The 15,248-nt window shown below is 39.8% G+C and overlaps 1 protein-coding gene across 1 annotated transcript in view; it reads left to right on the top strand.

The window, feature by feature from the left end:
- The window catches only part of kalrna (kalirin RhoGEF kinase a), a 138,260-nt gene extending 129,295 nt beyond the window's left edge, over positions 1–8,965 (top strand). Inside the window, exons 57-68 of the mRNA XM_054615852.1 lie at positions 177–339; positions 2,392–2,454; positions 2,657–2,684; positions 3,578–3,740; positions 3,971–4,092; positions 4,345–4,476; positions 5,171–5,332; positions 6,267–6,345; positions 6,478–6,529; positions 6,965–7,113; positions 7,780–7,918; positions 8,408–8,965. Of these exons, the coding sequence (XP_054471827.1) occupies positions 177–339; positions 2,392–2,454; positions 2,657–2,684; positions 3,578–3,740; positions 3,971–4,092; positions 4,345–4,476; positions 5,171–5,332; positions 6,267–6,345; positions 6,478–6,529; positions 6,965–7,113; positions 7,780–7,918; positions 8,408–8,965 (1,810 nt within the window). The remainder of the gene's footprint in view (positions 1–176; positions 340–2,391; positions 2,455–2,656; positions 2,685–3,577; positions 3,741–3,970; positions 4,093–4,344; positions 4,477–5,170; positions 5,333–6,266; positions 6,346–6,477; positions 6,530–6,964; positions 7,114–7,779; positions 7,919–8,407) is intronic.
- The last annotated feature ends 6,283 nt before the right edge of the window (positions 8,966–15,248 follow it).

The raw sequence follows: 15,248 nt of genomic DNA, 5'->3' as shown, positions 1-15,248 counted from the left end.
TCATAAATCATGACATCACACTGAGTATGTAGCAGTCCTCTCAGCCACTTTACTAACTACAGAGCGTCCTGAGGAAGTCTTGACGGCCATGTTGCCTCTGCAGCCAGACTTAGCTGGACACCACTGAGCTTCTCTCTGATTGGCTGGTTGATGTTTCTCGTTCCTGTACCGAACAGGAAGTCTCTGTCGTGGAACACACTGCGTGCCCGGAAGCGGGCTGAAGCCAAGGACGCCTCCTCGTTTGGGGTCAGGGGTCCGGAGAACGGCCTCCTCCGTAAGCCCAAAGAAAGCACCCCCCCTCCCCCGCTCGCCTCCCCAGCCGCCAGGCCGAAGGGCAAAGTGAGTAAAGCAGCCCGACGGCGCACACTGGTGATGTCATATGTGTGTGCCGAAAACCCCTCACCTGACCCACTTGGTTTTTAATTTTTATTTTTAACCCGTGTGTGTGTGCGCGCATGTGTGTGTGCACAAACCTGCAAACACACAGTTTAGGAATAATTTAAATAAATTAGCCACATTTGTATCCAATATATCCAATATTTATTTATATATTTATCTATTTATGTTATGTGTTATGTACTATGGCTAGAATTTATGGCGAGACCAAAGAGTGGCACAACAAATATATATTTGTAAGTCATCGGCAAATAGTTTTTTTGGACAGCTTTTGGGGCGAGCTAACAGTTAACATTCACATTAGCACGCCAAGCTAGCCTGCTTGCTAACTGCCGATAACTATCAAGCTAGCCAGTATAAGCTCGATGATTGGCACAATTTAAATGGGTACTGTAGTAATTTGCCCATTGTTATGCCCGACCCCTGCTGCTACGTCATCAAGCTGTCAAAGCTACCATGGAGCCCACACATGTCACTATCTGCACTCCCTGAATGAAAATGACCACCTGATTTAGGGATTTCATTGGTCGGGTCTTGGCGAAGGGTCCGTTGGTCTACAGAGAACATTTCACAGTTTACAAAGAAACTTGGCTTCACAAAAACGGTATAGATTTACTTATATTTTGGCAAATTGACCAATCACAATGATGCCATTACAGGGAAGTGATCCCAGTGTGAAATATTTTATGTTCTATATTTTATAATATAAATGCTGGTGTGAACAAAGATTAGTGGGGACAGTTCAAACAGGGATTAAAAAAAAAAACTAAACATGAAAAATTAAAGAATGAAAGATTTGACGGTTGAGAAAAATTAGACAAGAACACTGCAAGTTTTACCTCAAATGCACTGCTTGGAAAATAAAGTCTGATTTATTTTTGTGTTGTGATTTATTTCTCCCTCCTTGTGCATGGATAACAGTAGAATCCACTGAATAATTCATTTAAGTTTGATTTGAAATTAGTTATTTTGTTTGCTGTGCTAACCAGTGTTTTCTGTAGTGGACTAACATGGTAGAGCTCTCCAAAAAAGTGTTTTGTATGTTTACAACAGTGACGGGTCATGTTACATGATGTAAGTTTATTTTATAGTTGCTGTTTTAAAGTTAAAACACTGCACATGAACTGCACAACCTTTTTCTGTATAATTTCCTTTATTTAACCCTGTTTTGAATGTTTGAAAAACAAATAAATAACTGTGAATGTCAAGGACGGGACAAACTCAGATAATGATGACCAGTCAGATTAACATATGCAGTTTAGAGGCGTCTCTGGTTTTGATATGTTGCAATTATTTGTATCAACAAAAGAAATGCATGAATGAGAACATGGCTACTGCCTGCTGCTGAGTGCAAGAAAAACATTAAGCTTTACTATCTTTGTAATGTAACCTTTTTTATTTTAATTTTTATACATTAAAATGGGATTTTAAGGGCAAAATTTATTTTGGAAAAGCTTCAATTACTTTTTTTAAGTTTGGTAAATTTTCTTGGAGCAAGCATCTAGTGGCCATTAGTTAATTTCAGTTTAAAGCACTTCTGCATTGACTTCATCACTTGGCAGTAGTTTATTGCTCTTAGTTAAAGTGTTCTTCCTAAGAAGGAAAGGAAAATAAAGGAGGAGTAGGCAGTGAGAAAGCTATAAGAACAAAAAAAAGCCTGAAACCCCCACAGCTCTAAGGTAAGTATCAGCAAAACAGAAAGAGTTCTGTGCAGAGCAGTGAAGTTCCATCAGGTCATGGGGTTACCTTCCAGGATATTTAAAATCTTTCCCTTTTCTTTTCTAATTGTCTGCCTCCCTCCCTTGGAGTTTAAACTCAATTTACCCCTTTTCCCTCCTTATTTCCTCTCCAATTATTCCCTTGTTCTTATCTTCCTTTGTGCACAATTTCTTCTGTCTTCCTTTTACTCTTCCCTTATTCCCTACCTCCTTTTAAATCCCACATATTTCCAATTCTTCTACTTTCCTCTTGTCCTCCTCCTTCGTTCTCCACCAGGACGTTCACACTTCAGATGAGTCAGACTGTGACGATGACCTTGACCCAAAAACAGGCATGGAGGTACGCACACACTATTGTTATTTAAGGAATTACAGATATTTTTTCCTTTGAAAACATCTAAAACAAGTGGATAGATATGAAGATATTAATGTCGACAGAAAAGAAACTATTCAAGTATTATGTTTAAAATATAACAAATAGAAGAATTTTGTGAAACTAAACGTCAGTTTTACGTTTAACTTTGACCTCATCTGTTTTCCAGCTTCTCAACCCAAATTTCATCCAGGAAGGTAAGAGACACATGAGGTCATCAGAGTCTGACGACCATCAAATACAAAGTTCTAGAGTCAGATAATGCAGTTCTTGTTTGTTTCTTTGTGTCGGTGAAAGAAAAAAAGTTTGATGTTGTAATACAAATTTTGGCCACAAGAGGCTAAAGTAAACCAACAGCCTAAATGTTCTAATTATGACTAAAAGCATTCTTGTCGTCTTCCAAGAAGAAAAGATAAATTATGTTAGTCCTGTTTAGAACATGTGGTCTTGCACTTCGCTCTCCTGTGGATGATATGAGTACTACAACAACAAACAAAAATGATCCTGACAAAAGAAATGAATTTATAAAGGAAAAAAAACTTATTTTCACCTGTTAAGTCATAAAGAGAGGAAACAATTTGGATCAAACTTTAAAATGGATCATCAGTTGTTTTTTTCCTCTCAGGGCTTCCGTAGAGACTCCTGCACACACCTAACCAGCCACAGAGCATGCTTTTCACCATGCCACAAAACCTGAATCGGGTCGGCTGCATGCCTGCTTGATAAATTGTTCCAGACAGCCGATTCAGCCAATGCAGGACAACATTTTAAACAATCTACTGCCAGACACCAAGACAGAATTAGGCGCCTGACTTTGCTGGTTATCTGTTACGCCTAAATACCACTGTCAAAGTTAAGGTCTACTGGTGTGACATGATGGGGGAAAAAAGGAAACCATAGGGCCACACTGTGTTTCCAAATCCTCTTTATAACCACAAGTCATGCCTCAATAAAGAGTATTTGCTCCTATCTGAATACATATTTCCTACATTTAAAAATATACAGTATATTAAGTGTATCATGGTACATAAAGAACATTTCTTTAAAACTACAAATCGGAGTATTTAGTGACATGTTTTCCTGCGTGCAGTGGCTCCAGAGTTCCTGGTCCCGCTCTCAGACGTGGCCTGTGCGTTCGGAGAGACTGTGGTCCTCTGCTGTAAAGTCTGTGGTCGACCCAAACCCTCCGTCACCCTGAAGGGCCCCGACCAGAACCCGGTGACCAGCAACAACCGCTTCACCATCGACATCAGGTAACGGCAAGGGCATTGTGGGAAGTCTCCTTCGTTTTATAGTCACTCTAATACCTACACTTGACTTTTTTACCTGTCCTGCTTCTCTGATTTCTTCCCATCACATATACATTTTTTTTTATCCTACTTATTCTGATTTTCTCCTCCTCTTTCTTCACATCCTCTTTAATCCTACTTTTCCCTCTCCTTTCTCTTTTATTCAATCCTTTCTTCTTCTTCTTCTCCTCCAGGGACACAGGTGATATCTTGTTGAAGATCTGTAATCTGATGCCTCAGGACACCGGCATCTACACCTGCGTTGCCGTTAACGACCACGGCTCTGCCTCCTCCTCCGCCTCCATTAAAGTGCAAGGTAATGGTCCTGGATTAAAAGGAGCATTTCAGACCATTAAACAGTAACCTTAGTCAGCACTAGAGCAATAATACGGAGTAAAGGAAGATTTTAGTTTTCTGAAATGGTTTAAAAACTATAATAAATTAAATTTATTTTAACTATGAAGACTTGAAATGATGAAGACACTTACAAATGACGAGGTACAGTTAATTCTGTCAACATTCAGTCAAAATCTGTATTTTACTGACAGTTTTTTTCCATCTCCTTCAGGTATCCCAGCAGCCCCTGGGAGACCGGTGGCCCAGGAGGCCAGCAGCACGGCGGTGATGATCCACTGGCCGCCTCCGGCTTCATCCGCTCACTGTGCCGTCAGCAGCTACACTGTGGAGTACAGACAGGAAGGTGTGTGTGTGTGTGTGTGTGTGTGTGTGTGTGTGTGTGTGTGTGTGTGTGTGTGTGTGTGTGTGTGTGTGTGTGTGTGTGTGTGTGTGTGTGTGTGTGTGTGTGTGTGTGTGTGTGTGTGTGTGTGTGTGTGTGTGTGTGTGTGTGTGTGTGTGTGTGTGTGTGTGTGTGTGTGAATTTAGTTTTTTCTGAAATATGCAAAGAGGTTAAAGGTATAATATGTAACTTTATACGTCATTAGAATGTCTGAAAACGACAAAACGACAAAAAGTTTTGGGCATTACATTATCCCAAATGTTTCCAACAATTTTCAAACAAAGAGAAATATATAATTCTAATTATGGGAACATGTCAAGCCACCTTTTTATGATATATTTTTTATATCTTGGGTATATTTAACTATATATTAAATGGATGAAGGATTTTAATTGTCGGACGTCTGGATCTCTTAAGTTATCAGACAAACAAACAAGCTGAGCAAGTATTAGATTAGATTTGTGGAGGAAAACCTTCTGAACGATAAACACTGAAGAAATCCAAATCGACACTAACTAAAGACAATAACTCCCATGATCCCTCATTGCTTCACCACATAGCCAAACTCCGTCTTCTGCTATTGTTTTCATTGAGAGACCTCTAGCTGGAGATAATTAAAGATTTTGTAATTCAACCTTTCCTCCTCTCTTACCCTCAGACTCGTTGCTATGGCAGCAGGTGGCCAGCAGCAGAGAGGAGTGTATTCAGATCGACGCTCTGATCCCCGGAGGTCACTATCAGTTCAGAGTGAGAGCCTCCAACCGCTGGGGGGGCGGCCCTCCATCCGAACCCTCAAATATGATCACACTGCCCAGCAGCAGTAAGTCTAAACACACACACACACACACACACACACACACACACACACACACACACACACACACATGTGTTTCCATGATTTTTAAGGACGTTACATTGACTTAAATTCATTTCAAAGAGACTTACTCTAACCTGAACCTTAATCTAACCTTACCCCAACCTTAAACCAAGTCTTGACCCGAACATTTAATGATTTACTTTATGTAGACGTGCATTTTGTCCCCATAAGGGAGGCGAGTCCCCACAGTGTGACTGTGTAAACCCATTTATGTCCCCACTATCCATGAAAACACACACACAGTTCCATAATGTGAGCAAAAAGCACGTTCAAATAAATAGCTCAACGTTTTTGGAAGTTATGCTTTTTTTTGTTTCTTTCTTTCCAAGAGGGAAGGATGGATGTTAACCTGGTGTCTGTGTATTAAGCACCCCGTTAGCCTAGCTTAGCACAAAAGCTGGAAACGGGGGTTAAAAGCTTGTTTGGCTCCGACCAAAGTGAAATTAATCGACCGACACATCTAATTTGCATTTATAAAAGGTGATTTTTTTTCTTTGAACACAAATATAAAAACAAAGTGTCTTTTTTGTTTCCCTCAGGTTTTGTAGTCTTTATTTGACATTTGACAGATTCACATTGATCTTCTCATATTACTCAAAATGTCAAACTAGTTCTATTTTTACAGCCAACCTTTATTTTCAGTGTGTTATCACTAAGCTGTCTAAACCATCGTGATAAAACAGTAAAGCCAAATCCACAGTTTATTAAACTAAAACTCTAAATTCCCACTAACCCCTAGATATTTTCATAACAACATACAGGAAAGTGTGGAACAGAACAAATGACATGCTAATGAAATAGACACAAGAGAAAAGCTGATGTAGTGTTGAAATTGAGAAGCGTTCACTCCTTTAATCTCCTGCTGCTTCTCTCTCAGACTCTGGTTACGATGGAACTGGGATCCAGTGGAAAGAAAACTTCGAGGCGACTTTCTCTGAGATCTGTGAGATTGGAAGGTAACCAGTCGCAAATAACTGAGAGCCAAATAATGTCTTTTAAAAACAAACCTTGGTTTTCAGCCCAGGTGTTTATAGTTTTTTATTTATTTATTTTAATTCTGCCTCTCTTGTCTTTGTTTGTGTTACCAGGGGACGATTTTCAGTGGTGAGAAAATGTCTCAACAAGACTACAAAGAAAGAGGTAGGGCATCCCTGACAGAATGACCTGTTGTTTCACTACACTGATGTAAAGTGTGTGTTGATATTCCCTGTACAGTTAAGTGTTGAGGTGTTTTGAGTTACGGAGAGTCGATTTCTGTGTTCTTCTTTTCAGCGAAGTTTAAATTTAACACTATTTTTTAAGTTTTAGTTTTTTATTTTACAAAAAGTTATTGTACTTCTACTTATTAAAGGTTACAATTCCACGTGATTTTGAAATTAAGACTGTAGTTCAGTCAATTGGGGGGTTTCAGATGCTCGCAGAATTTGTATTTGAAATTGCAGTAAAGTTTATGTTATCACCAGAATGTTAATGTTTATTTTAAGATGATTTGAGATCATTTAAAGGTACAGTGTATAGTGACATCTAGTGGTGAGGTTTCAGAATTAAACCAAATGAATACTTTATTCTGTTCAGGTTGCGGTTAAGTTTGTGAGTAAGAAGATGCAGAAGAAGGAGCAGGTGGCTCACGAGGCGGACGTCCTCCAACACGTACAACATCACCAGCTGGTGGCGCTGTTGGACACATACGAGTCTCCAACCTTTCTGATGCTGATCCTGGAGCAGTAAGTCTGACCGAATTAAAGGAACTCACGTTTTAGTGTATTTACACACTTAATGTCTTATCCTCAGACCTCAAACACTCCAGTTGGAGCTCGTCTCAGTTCAACTCTTAGATGTTAGACAACACATTTAGCCTTTATGCATATCTTATTGAAGTATCTAGGTGAAAATGATCTGGACTCAGTCATGTAAATCCACCACCTCCCCTTTATAGGAGCAAGACACACAGACTTTTATGTTGTTTAGCCTCTTTTTGTTGTTGTTTTGTGTCCCTTTGTAATCGATACACATCGCTCTGTTATTTTGAGTCCCTCTGTAGTTGCTTTGTGTGTCTTTATAGTCATTTTGTGTCTCCTTACGGTTGTTTTTCCCCATTTTCTTGTTGTTGAGTCTCTTTACAGCTTTTTTTGCATCTCATTGGAGTTGTTTTGGTCTCTTTGTGGTTGTTTTGCTTCTTTTCATAATTCCCATGAGTCTCTTTGTGTGTCTTTGCAGCTTTGTGTCTCTTTTTACTCTATCTGTGTCCCTTTATAGTCGTTCTATGTTTCATTGTGGTCATTTTGAGTCTTTTCCTGGTTGGTATGTGCTGTTACCTTTAGCACCCCTAACATTAGATTACATTATCATAACTGTCTCTAAACCTCACTTAATGTATTTGTGTGTGTCAGGCTGGAGGACGGTCGTTTGCTCGATTACCTCGTCGCTCACGATGAGCTGATGGAGGAGAAGGTGGCGTTCTTCATCAGAGAGACACTAGAGGCCCTGCAGCACCTTCATACCTGCAGAGTGGTTCACCTGGATCTCAAGGTGAGAACCATATGTGTGTGTGTGCTACATGAATAAAGTCTGACTTGACCCTTTTAAATCACTTCTTAAAACACACTTTTACAGAATGGCTTTTATGTGATGTCGTCGTTTTAATGTTTCATTTTCATTTGGTTTTACTATTTTATCTTATATTCGTTTACTATATTTTACCTATATTTTATTTTTTTTGTTGGTTTATTTGATTGTCACTTGTTATTTCATTTTGTTTCTTTGTTTAGTTTTATCCTAAAAATGTTTCTTCTATTGCACTGTTTTGATGGTTTGTCTGTCGAAGCACTTTGTAAACCTTGTTTTTAAAAGGTGCTATATAAATAAAGTTATTATTATTATCAATGAAGCTGACATATTGTTAAAAGATTGTGAAATTTAGGAGGTGCGATTTCTAACTTTTTTAAAGAATCATATGTAATATTTTACACAAAATCATTAGCTTCCATCTGATTCTGGATCTGTTTCTCTCTCCTGCAGCCTGAGAACATCATGGTGGACCTCCACTCTCCCACCCCGGGCATCAAACTCATCGACCTGGGCGACGCCGTCCAGCTGTCCGCCCACCGCCGCTACGTCCACCTCCTGCTCGGGAACCCAGAGTTCGCCGCGCCCGAGCTCATCCGCGGGACGCCGGTCTCCGTCGCCACGGACGTGTGGAGCGTGGGCGTGCTGGCCTACGTGATGCTCAGCGGCGTGTCCCCGTTCCTGGACGAGTCGCCCGAGGAAACCTGCGTGAACATCTGCCGCCTGGACTTCTGCTTCCCGGACGACTACTTCCGCGGCGTGAGCCAGGCGGCGAGGGACTTCGTGACCTCGGTGCTGCAGCAGGATCCCAGGAAGAGGCCGAGCGCCACTTCCTGTCTGCAGCACCCGTGGGTGGGCCGCGGGGGCGCGCATGGCGGGGAGTACTCCAAGACGCCCCTGGACACCACGCGGTTGGCCACATTTATCGACCGGAGGAGGCAGCTGCATGACGTCCGGCCCGTCACTAACATCAAAGGGCTGGTGAGCAGCAGCATGGGCAACACGCTGTGACGGACAGGAGCTCTGAGAGTCAACAACAACCCCTCTGTGACCTCCAGGGCACCCACAATAACACTACTATATATTTAAAGCATTTAATTATCTTTAGTATTTATTAATGTGTGAGTGGGGAAGAGATGCGTCGGCCTCAATCCTTCCTGTGAGAGATTCACTTCTTGATGAAGGACCACGAGGCTAGACTTAAAAGCAAGAAGAAATCATTTAAATTCCTGGTTGTACGATATTTAATTACTGACTAACACATTCATTTCATCTTTGTTCACCCGGTAACAGCCATTACAAGTGAAGCGGGTCCCATAAACCGCCTAGAAACGTCCCATAAGAACCCAAAGAAATGACCTCATGGTTGAGGAAATGAGCATTTAGAAAACACACTGTGAGCAGGCTTAATGGCAACATATTAGTTTATATTTGTAATGTTTATTTTTACAGGGACAGATGTTATATTTGAGGCAGGAGAACATTGTGTTAAGGAGGTTATTTTACTAGGCCTGTTGCTCAGGAATAATGAGAATCAGCAGAATCGTAATCACTGAGATGCAGTTTCCAACCCATGCTGTGCTAACACGCTTTGGCTGACTTAACAGAACATATTAAACAGTTTCTGAGAGATTTTGACAGTGATATTTTGCAAAACTTGTGATACCATTGGGTTGGTCAGATGCAAAAAATCGTAATTCACCGAAACAAAACCGCTAACGGTGTGTTTGATTTGAATACGAGAAACTCTCATGGAGGATTAAAGCTGCAGTGTGTAGGATTTGGTGGCATCTAGAGGTGAGGTTGCAGATTGTAACCAACTGAAACCAAGCGTGTTGGAGAACTACTGTGGCTCTCGTAAGAACCAGTGTTTGGTTTGTCCGTTCTGGGCTCCCGTAGAAGCACGGCAGACTCGGTGCTTATGCAGATACAAGAGGCTCATTCTGAGGTAACGAACACACGATTCTTAATTCCAGGACGAGAGAAAACCTCCTTATTAATAGTCCAGATCAACCTAAAGGCCATGCACTGTTCCTTTAAAGAGTCTAAACTGTTTCAAAAGGAATCTGGCGGATCATAACTAACACATGTATCAGAGGGAGTTGGTAAATGTCAGTTTAGTTGTTCTTAACCTGGTTCAATGTCTTGCTTAAGAACACTTTGACTGGGATTTCAGCAGAGCCACCAGGAATCTTGCAGAAAACTTCATGAATGAAATTTGGGTGCAGCGAGCAGGTTTTTCACTAGATAGCATGGACGTTCTAGTAATAGTGGTGTTATGAGTATGTGGTGGCTTCTTGATGAAAGCAAGGTCCACGTCCTCCACTAACATTCGTTCTTTATTCTTCTTGCTTGTCGAAAAAAGGTCTCTCCTGGGAGATCCTCTCTGCAAAGTAGAAATATGAAAAAAAGTGTCTCCTAAATAGAAGAAGGCAAAAAAACCCAACTAAAAACTGGATTTTAAAGGGAAATGTAACTCTTCTTGTCATTTAAGCGTAACAGACCACCTGTACATTAACAACTGTAGCTGTGATTTAAACCTTCTTGGACTGGATGCAACAGCGTTGAACTTTGCTATGATATACCTTTAATTTATTAAAATGTGTTGAACTTATTTCAGGACTGAGGTTGGGGGTGGAATTTGCGATGTTGACCTGGAGCTGTACCCTGAAGGGGAGTAGACGTAAGATGAGTAAATAGAAGCCACTAAACAGCTGCTGGGCTGTGCAGCAGCGGTGGAGTCTACGTTGTGAATAGTGCTGGAGTTTACATCAAATCACTGACTGATCTGAACTGAACTGTGCTCTCATGAACTGCAACAAACTGGGTGAAAATGAACATCTGTAGCTGGAAGCTTCTCTACATGAAAGGTGAAAAAGAAAAATCACAGAATAACCTCGTAGAGCAAACAAAGGACTACTGGACCTTACACGGGAACACAGAGGAGGCATGGAGACGGGAACCCTACAATTTGTTCGCATCACTGTTTACAAAAAAAAAAGCTTAGGTAGTTTTCAAAAAAGTAGAATAATCAGGGAAAAACCTGCATGTAAATTCACCAGGGACGGTTTAGAAAATCAGGTTAGCAATCTGTCTGTTTCTTGAACAAAAACATGTGACATTTGGTGTTGAGGTGGGAAAATGAACTCCACCCCGATACGAATGTTTTCTGTTTGTACATTTGTCTACCAGCCACTGTGTCAAGTAACCAACCATAGTGTTTGGGTTCATTAATCTTGTAAAATAGTTAATGTGGATGCTGAATCGGTCTTGGATTACTGCAGAAGAGTCCGTTTACTGTCTTGTTTCTACTGATGAATGTAAAAAAAAAAAGAAGAAAAATGTAGAATGTGTTCTGCTATCACAAGTGCTGTCCTCTGCTTTCACCAAAATGCTTTCGCTTTCACAATGCTCCCTTCAGACCATTTTGCATCCCCATCTTTCCCCCGCGAGCATTGAGTGCACTGCTGTAGTAAGCATTTATTTTCATGCAGCAGGGGATGCAGAATGGTGCAAACGAACAAGCCACAGAAGCAACTTTCACATTTGTTTGTCTAGTACAACAGCATCCATGCAAGTCTAGGGCTGGGTATCGATCTGAAAGAACCCAACTTCTCCAGACAAACCACACCTGCATTTAATCCATTTTGTGCCCAGATCTGGAAAAACAATGTACATGTGTAGTTTTACTCGCAGCCAATCGCCCCAAGCGTTATTCAATTTAATGCGATATGATGTGGTGAAGTCGAGTGCTGCCTATTTGACCAACTTGTCGGATCAGCGCACCAACAGAAATGCCGAAATAAATGCAGCGCTGGTGGCATTTTAGGCAAGAAGTAGAAGTAGAAGAAAAGGTATGAAATGAAGTACTGTTCTGGTATTGGTGCTGGTGTCTTAATTGTTTAGAACGATACCCTGCCCTAAATGCAAATCTGCAAGGTAAATACTTTGTGTTTTCAATGCAGCTGTAATGAGATATATTCAGGTACCAGTGATATCTCAGTTTCATCTTCTCAACAGGGATTCAGCTTCTCAAAAGGATTTTTTGGGGGAAACAAGGTTTCTCTATGCTGAGGGGATCTGATATACAATTCTCTCATCTTTAAGCATGGCAGCATCCTCTGTAAACAATAAACAGCATTTATTTTACATTTTTTAATCATATTCTCCTTATACACAGTACAGCTTTGTGTTTAAATGGTTAAAAATAAAATGAAAAGCACTTACATGTTACTGGTAAATGTATCAATTCACTGATATTGCTAAATGTTGTTGACAACATCGGTGCTGAAAAAATCCGTTTAAACTGTTTGCCTTATCACTATTGGTTGCAGCTCAACAGAATGAGAGTTGTTTATTTTCATCTTGGTGTTTTTATGGAGAGTTAAAGTGTTCAATATTGAATGAATAAGTGAAACAAAACATATTTGCGGTCAATTTATTAAATTTAACGATGAAATAGTGAGTTTAATAATAATAAAACAGTAATATGACTTATTGAAGGATAAAGTCTTTGCGATAAACAGAAAAAGTGGCTTCATAATATAAAACTGTCAACAAAATCTGGCAAAAGAAAACAATATATATAACACATTAAGCTTTGTAATTGCGAAATGTTTATGGTTATATTGCATTTTGTATTATTCGTGCCATGCATTTGTTTAATATTGGACACTTTGGGCTTCCATACACTGACACCTCGGCCCCCTTTCAGCTGGATGATTCAGAGTTGTTGCAGCACACTGACTGCCTTCAGTTAAAGCTAACAAAAGTGCTTTAAAACCAATCTTAATGTTAATCACCTGTTTCTAACAAATAAAGGTAATCCTTAATTCCTGCAGTAAGAAAACGTATGTAAATGAGGCCCGAAAGATAAATACAGTTGCAGTTGGAGGTCACTAAACAGGTCTGTCTCTGCTGGTTTCATTTTTCTTTTAAGGAGAACTTCAGTTACTGTTTTTCGTTAACATTTCAACTGAAAAAGTTAAATCCGTTCTCTGCATTCTAGTATTCCAGCCTAGCTCTCAGGGTCTTCATGAGGTTCAACCCAGCCTTCAAAACGCATCAGATTTCAACAAAACACCAGAATATTTCAGCTGTACTGAGGTCTGTATTTCTGTCTTGTTATAATTGTTAATAGTTTCCTGTAAAAACAACAGTTTTCATCTGCGGCTCATGAAGTGAGATTTCTCTAAAATTCCAGTTTGCCTGTCTGGATTAAGGTACTGGTAATGGAAATATTAAAGAATAATGCAGTAGTAGTGTACAGTATGTAAAGTACTAGTTCTGTCTGAAGTCAGTACAGCTTCAGCCTCCAGTTGGCTTCAGTTGTTCTCTTAACCGGGGGTTTGATTACCGCCTGGTTTAACTCTGTGAAGAACGGATCGGTCGTCTAACATGAGATGTTTCAGTGAGACTGGAAAATACATTTAATTCACATTTTGCGTTCAAGGTTAGATAATATTTCAAAGTGAAAATATCTTTAGTGTGGTTGGATTTATACCTAATTCACACCTGTTTTTCATGTGTTTTGGTCAGGTGGATTATATTGAAATACAAAATGTGATAACCACAAACAGTCCAGTAGTTTAGCTGAGATGTTTTCTACCAAGATGGTCTTCAATCAAAAATTGCAATGATGGAAAAAGTAAAATGACCACAGTGAAAAAGTATTCTGTTACAGGTGAAAGTTGTTGAAAACATTACTTACGTTCTCTGTTCTCGACGCTCCAATCTTCTTCTCCACAGAGTTAAACTTAAGGCCGAAAACAATCCCACAATGCATCTGTCATGGCTTGGTGAGCTGCGTAGCACCGTGGCGGCTCCCCCCCCCTCTTATTGAATGTTCATCCCGTGCTGCATCCTGATTGGTGTTCATGCTGAGCTTGGTCCATAGAGAAGCGTTCTGCTGATGGCTTCATGTAGGCTGCCTCTTCTTACTCCATACCACCTGCTGGTTTGTTACTCTTTGCTAATAAAGAACCTGCTTGTTTGTAGTTTTTTTCCTCTTTCTGTCTCATTGTGAAGGGTTTGTTGGTTCGTCTCCACTGGGTGGCGCCATAATGATCTAACATGTCAACATTACACTGGGTGGAAGAACGAGCATCATAATTCTTTACTGGTTGAAATGATATCTTGATTTGATTCAAATAAATGTGAATCATTCAGGAGACCAGAAATATTTCTGAGGTTAATCTTTCTGTAACTTACTGAGTTCAAAGATTATAGAAAAGTTAAATACATTCACATGTCCTGAACATTTGAAAGCAGCACTAAGCCTCTGGTTCAAAGAGGTTTGAGAGAAACAGTTCAGTAGATTATAAAAAAAAGAATGATTAAAGCTTTGGTGAGACGTAGAGGTATGTGGAGGAGAACAGAAGCTTCAGACAGTTATGAGTTTACCAGCCTTTAAATTCTTCAACTAAAATAATATTTAATACAATATTTTTTAAATTAAGGGTCAGTCTGATTTAGTTAAATTTTATCAGGCACAAGAACCGAAATGAAAAACTGCAGGAAGTCTATATGTAATAAAAATGTATGTATTTCTTTCTTTCTGCAGGTTTAAGAGCAGAGAAACAAGTAAAGACAGAGAGTGGTGTAGAAACACCGTTAAAGCTTTTCTTAAATACATTTTCAGATACAGTCAATACAATTTTTTTAAGCTTGTTTGTGAATACTTTTTTACTTTGTAGCTTAAAATAGAGTGTTTTACATATTTATTTTATATTCCAGCTTTAGTTTTTCAATATTAGCACAGTTTTCTGTGTTCATCTTAGTTTTCAGTAGTTATTTTTTTGTTTATTTTTTAATAACCTCTCTCCCTCACTCTGACTCACACACACACACACACACACACACACACACACACACACACACACACACACACACACACACACACACACACACACACACACACACACACACACACACACACACTCACACATACATACACATACATACACGTACACACATACGCATACAAACACTGCCCTGCTCATTGCTCAAAACAAAATGCCGACCACAGCTACTTTAAACTGAAAGCTCAAAACACAACAGAATTGTGTGTGTGTGTGTGTGTGTGTGTGTGTGTGTGTGTGTGTGTATGTGTGTATTATGTGTGTGTGTGTGTGTGTGCAGTCACATCACAGCAGGTTTAAACTCTCAGGCACTAATACAGCTCCGGTTAATGAAATATCTAGCAGTAATCCTGTACCCAGGATGTAAGTGTTTGGTTTATTAGTGTTTCTGCTGCTGAAGGAAAAGTTTTCCAGTAAAACTGGAGGAGAATCAG

The sequence above is a fragment of the Anoplopoma fimbria genome, chromosome 16 (genome assembly GCF_027596085.1).
Source record: "Anoplopoma fimbria isolate UVic2021 breed Golden Eagle Sablefish chromosome 16, Afim_UVic_2022, whole genome shotgun sequence".
In the NCBI taxonomy this organism is placed as follows: domain Eukaryota; kingdom Metazoa; phylum Chordata; class Actinopteri; order Perciformes; family Anoplopomatidae; genus Anoplopoma; species Anoplopoma fimbria.
Note: the sequence above shows the minus strand (reverse complement) of the source record. Positions and strands in the feature narration are given on the sequence as shown.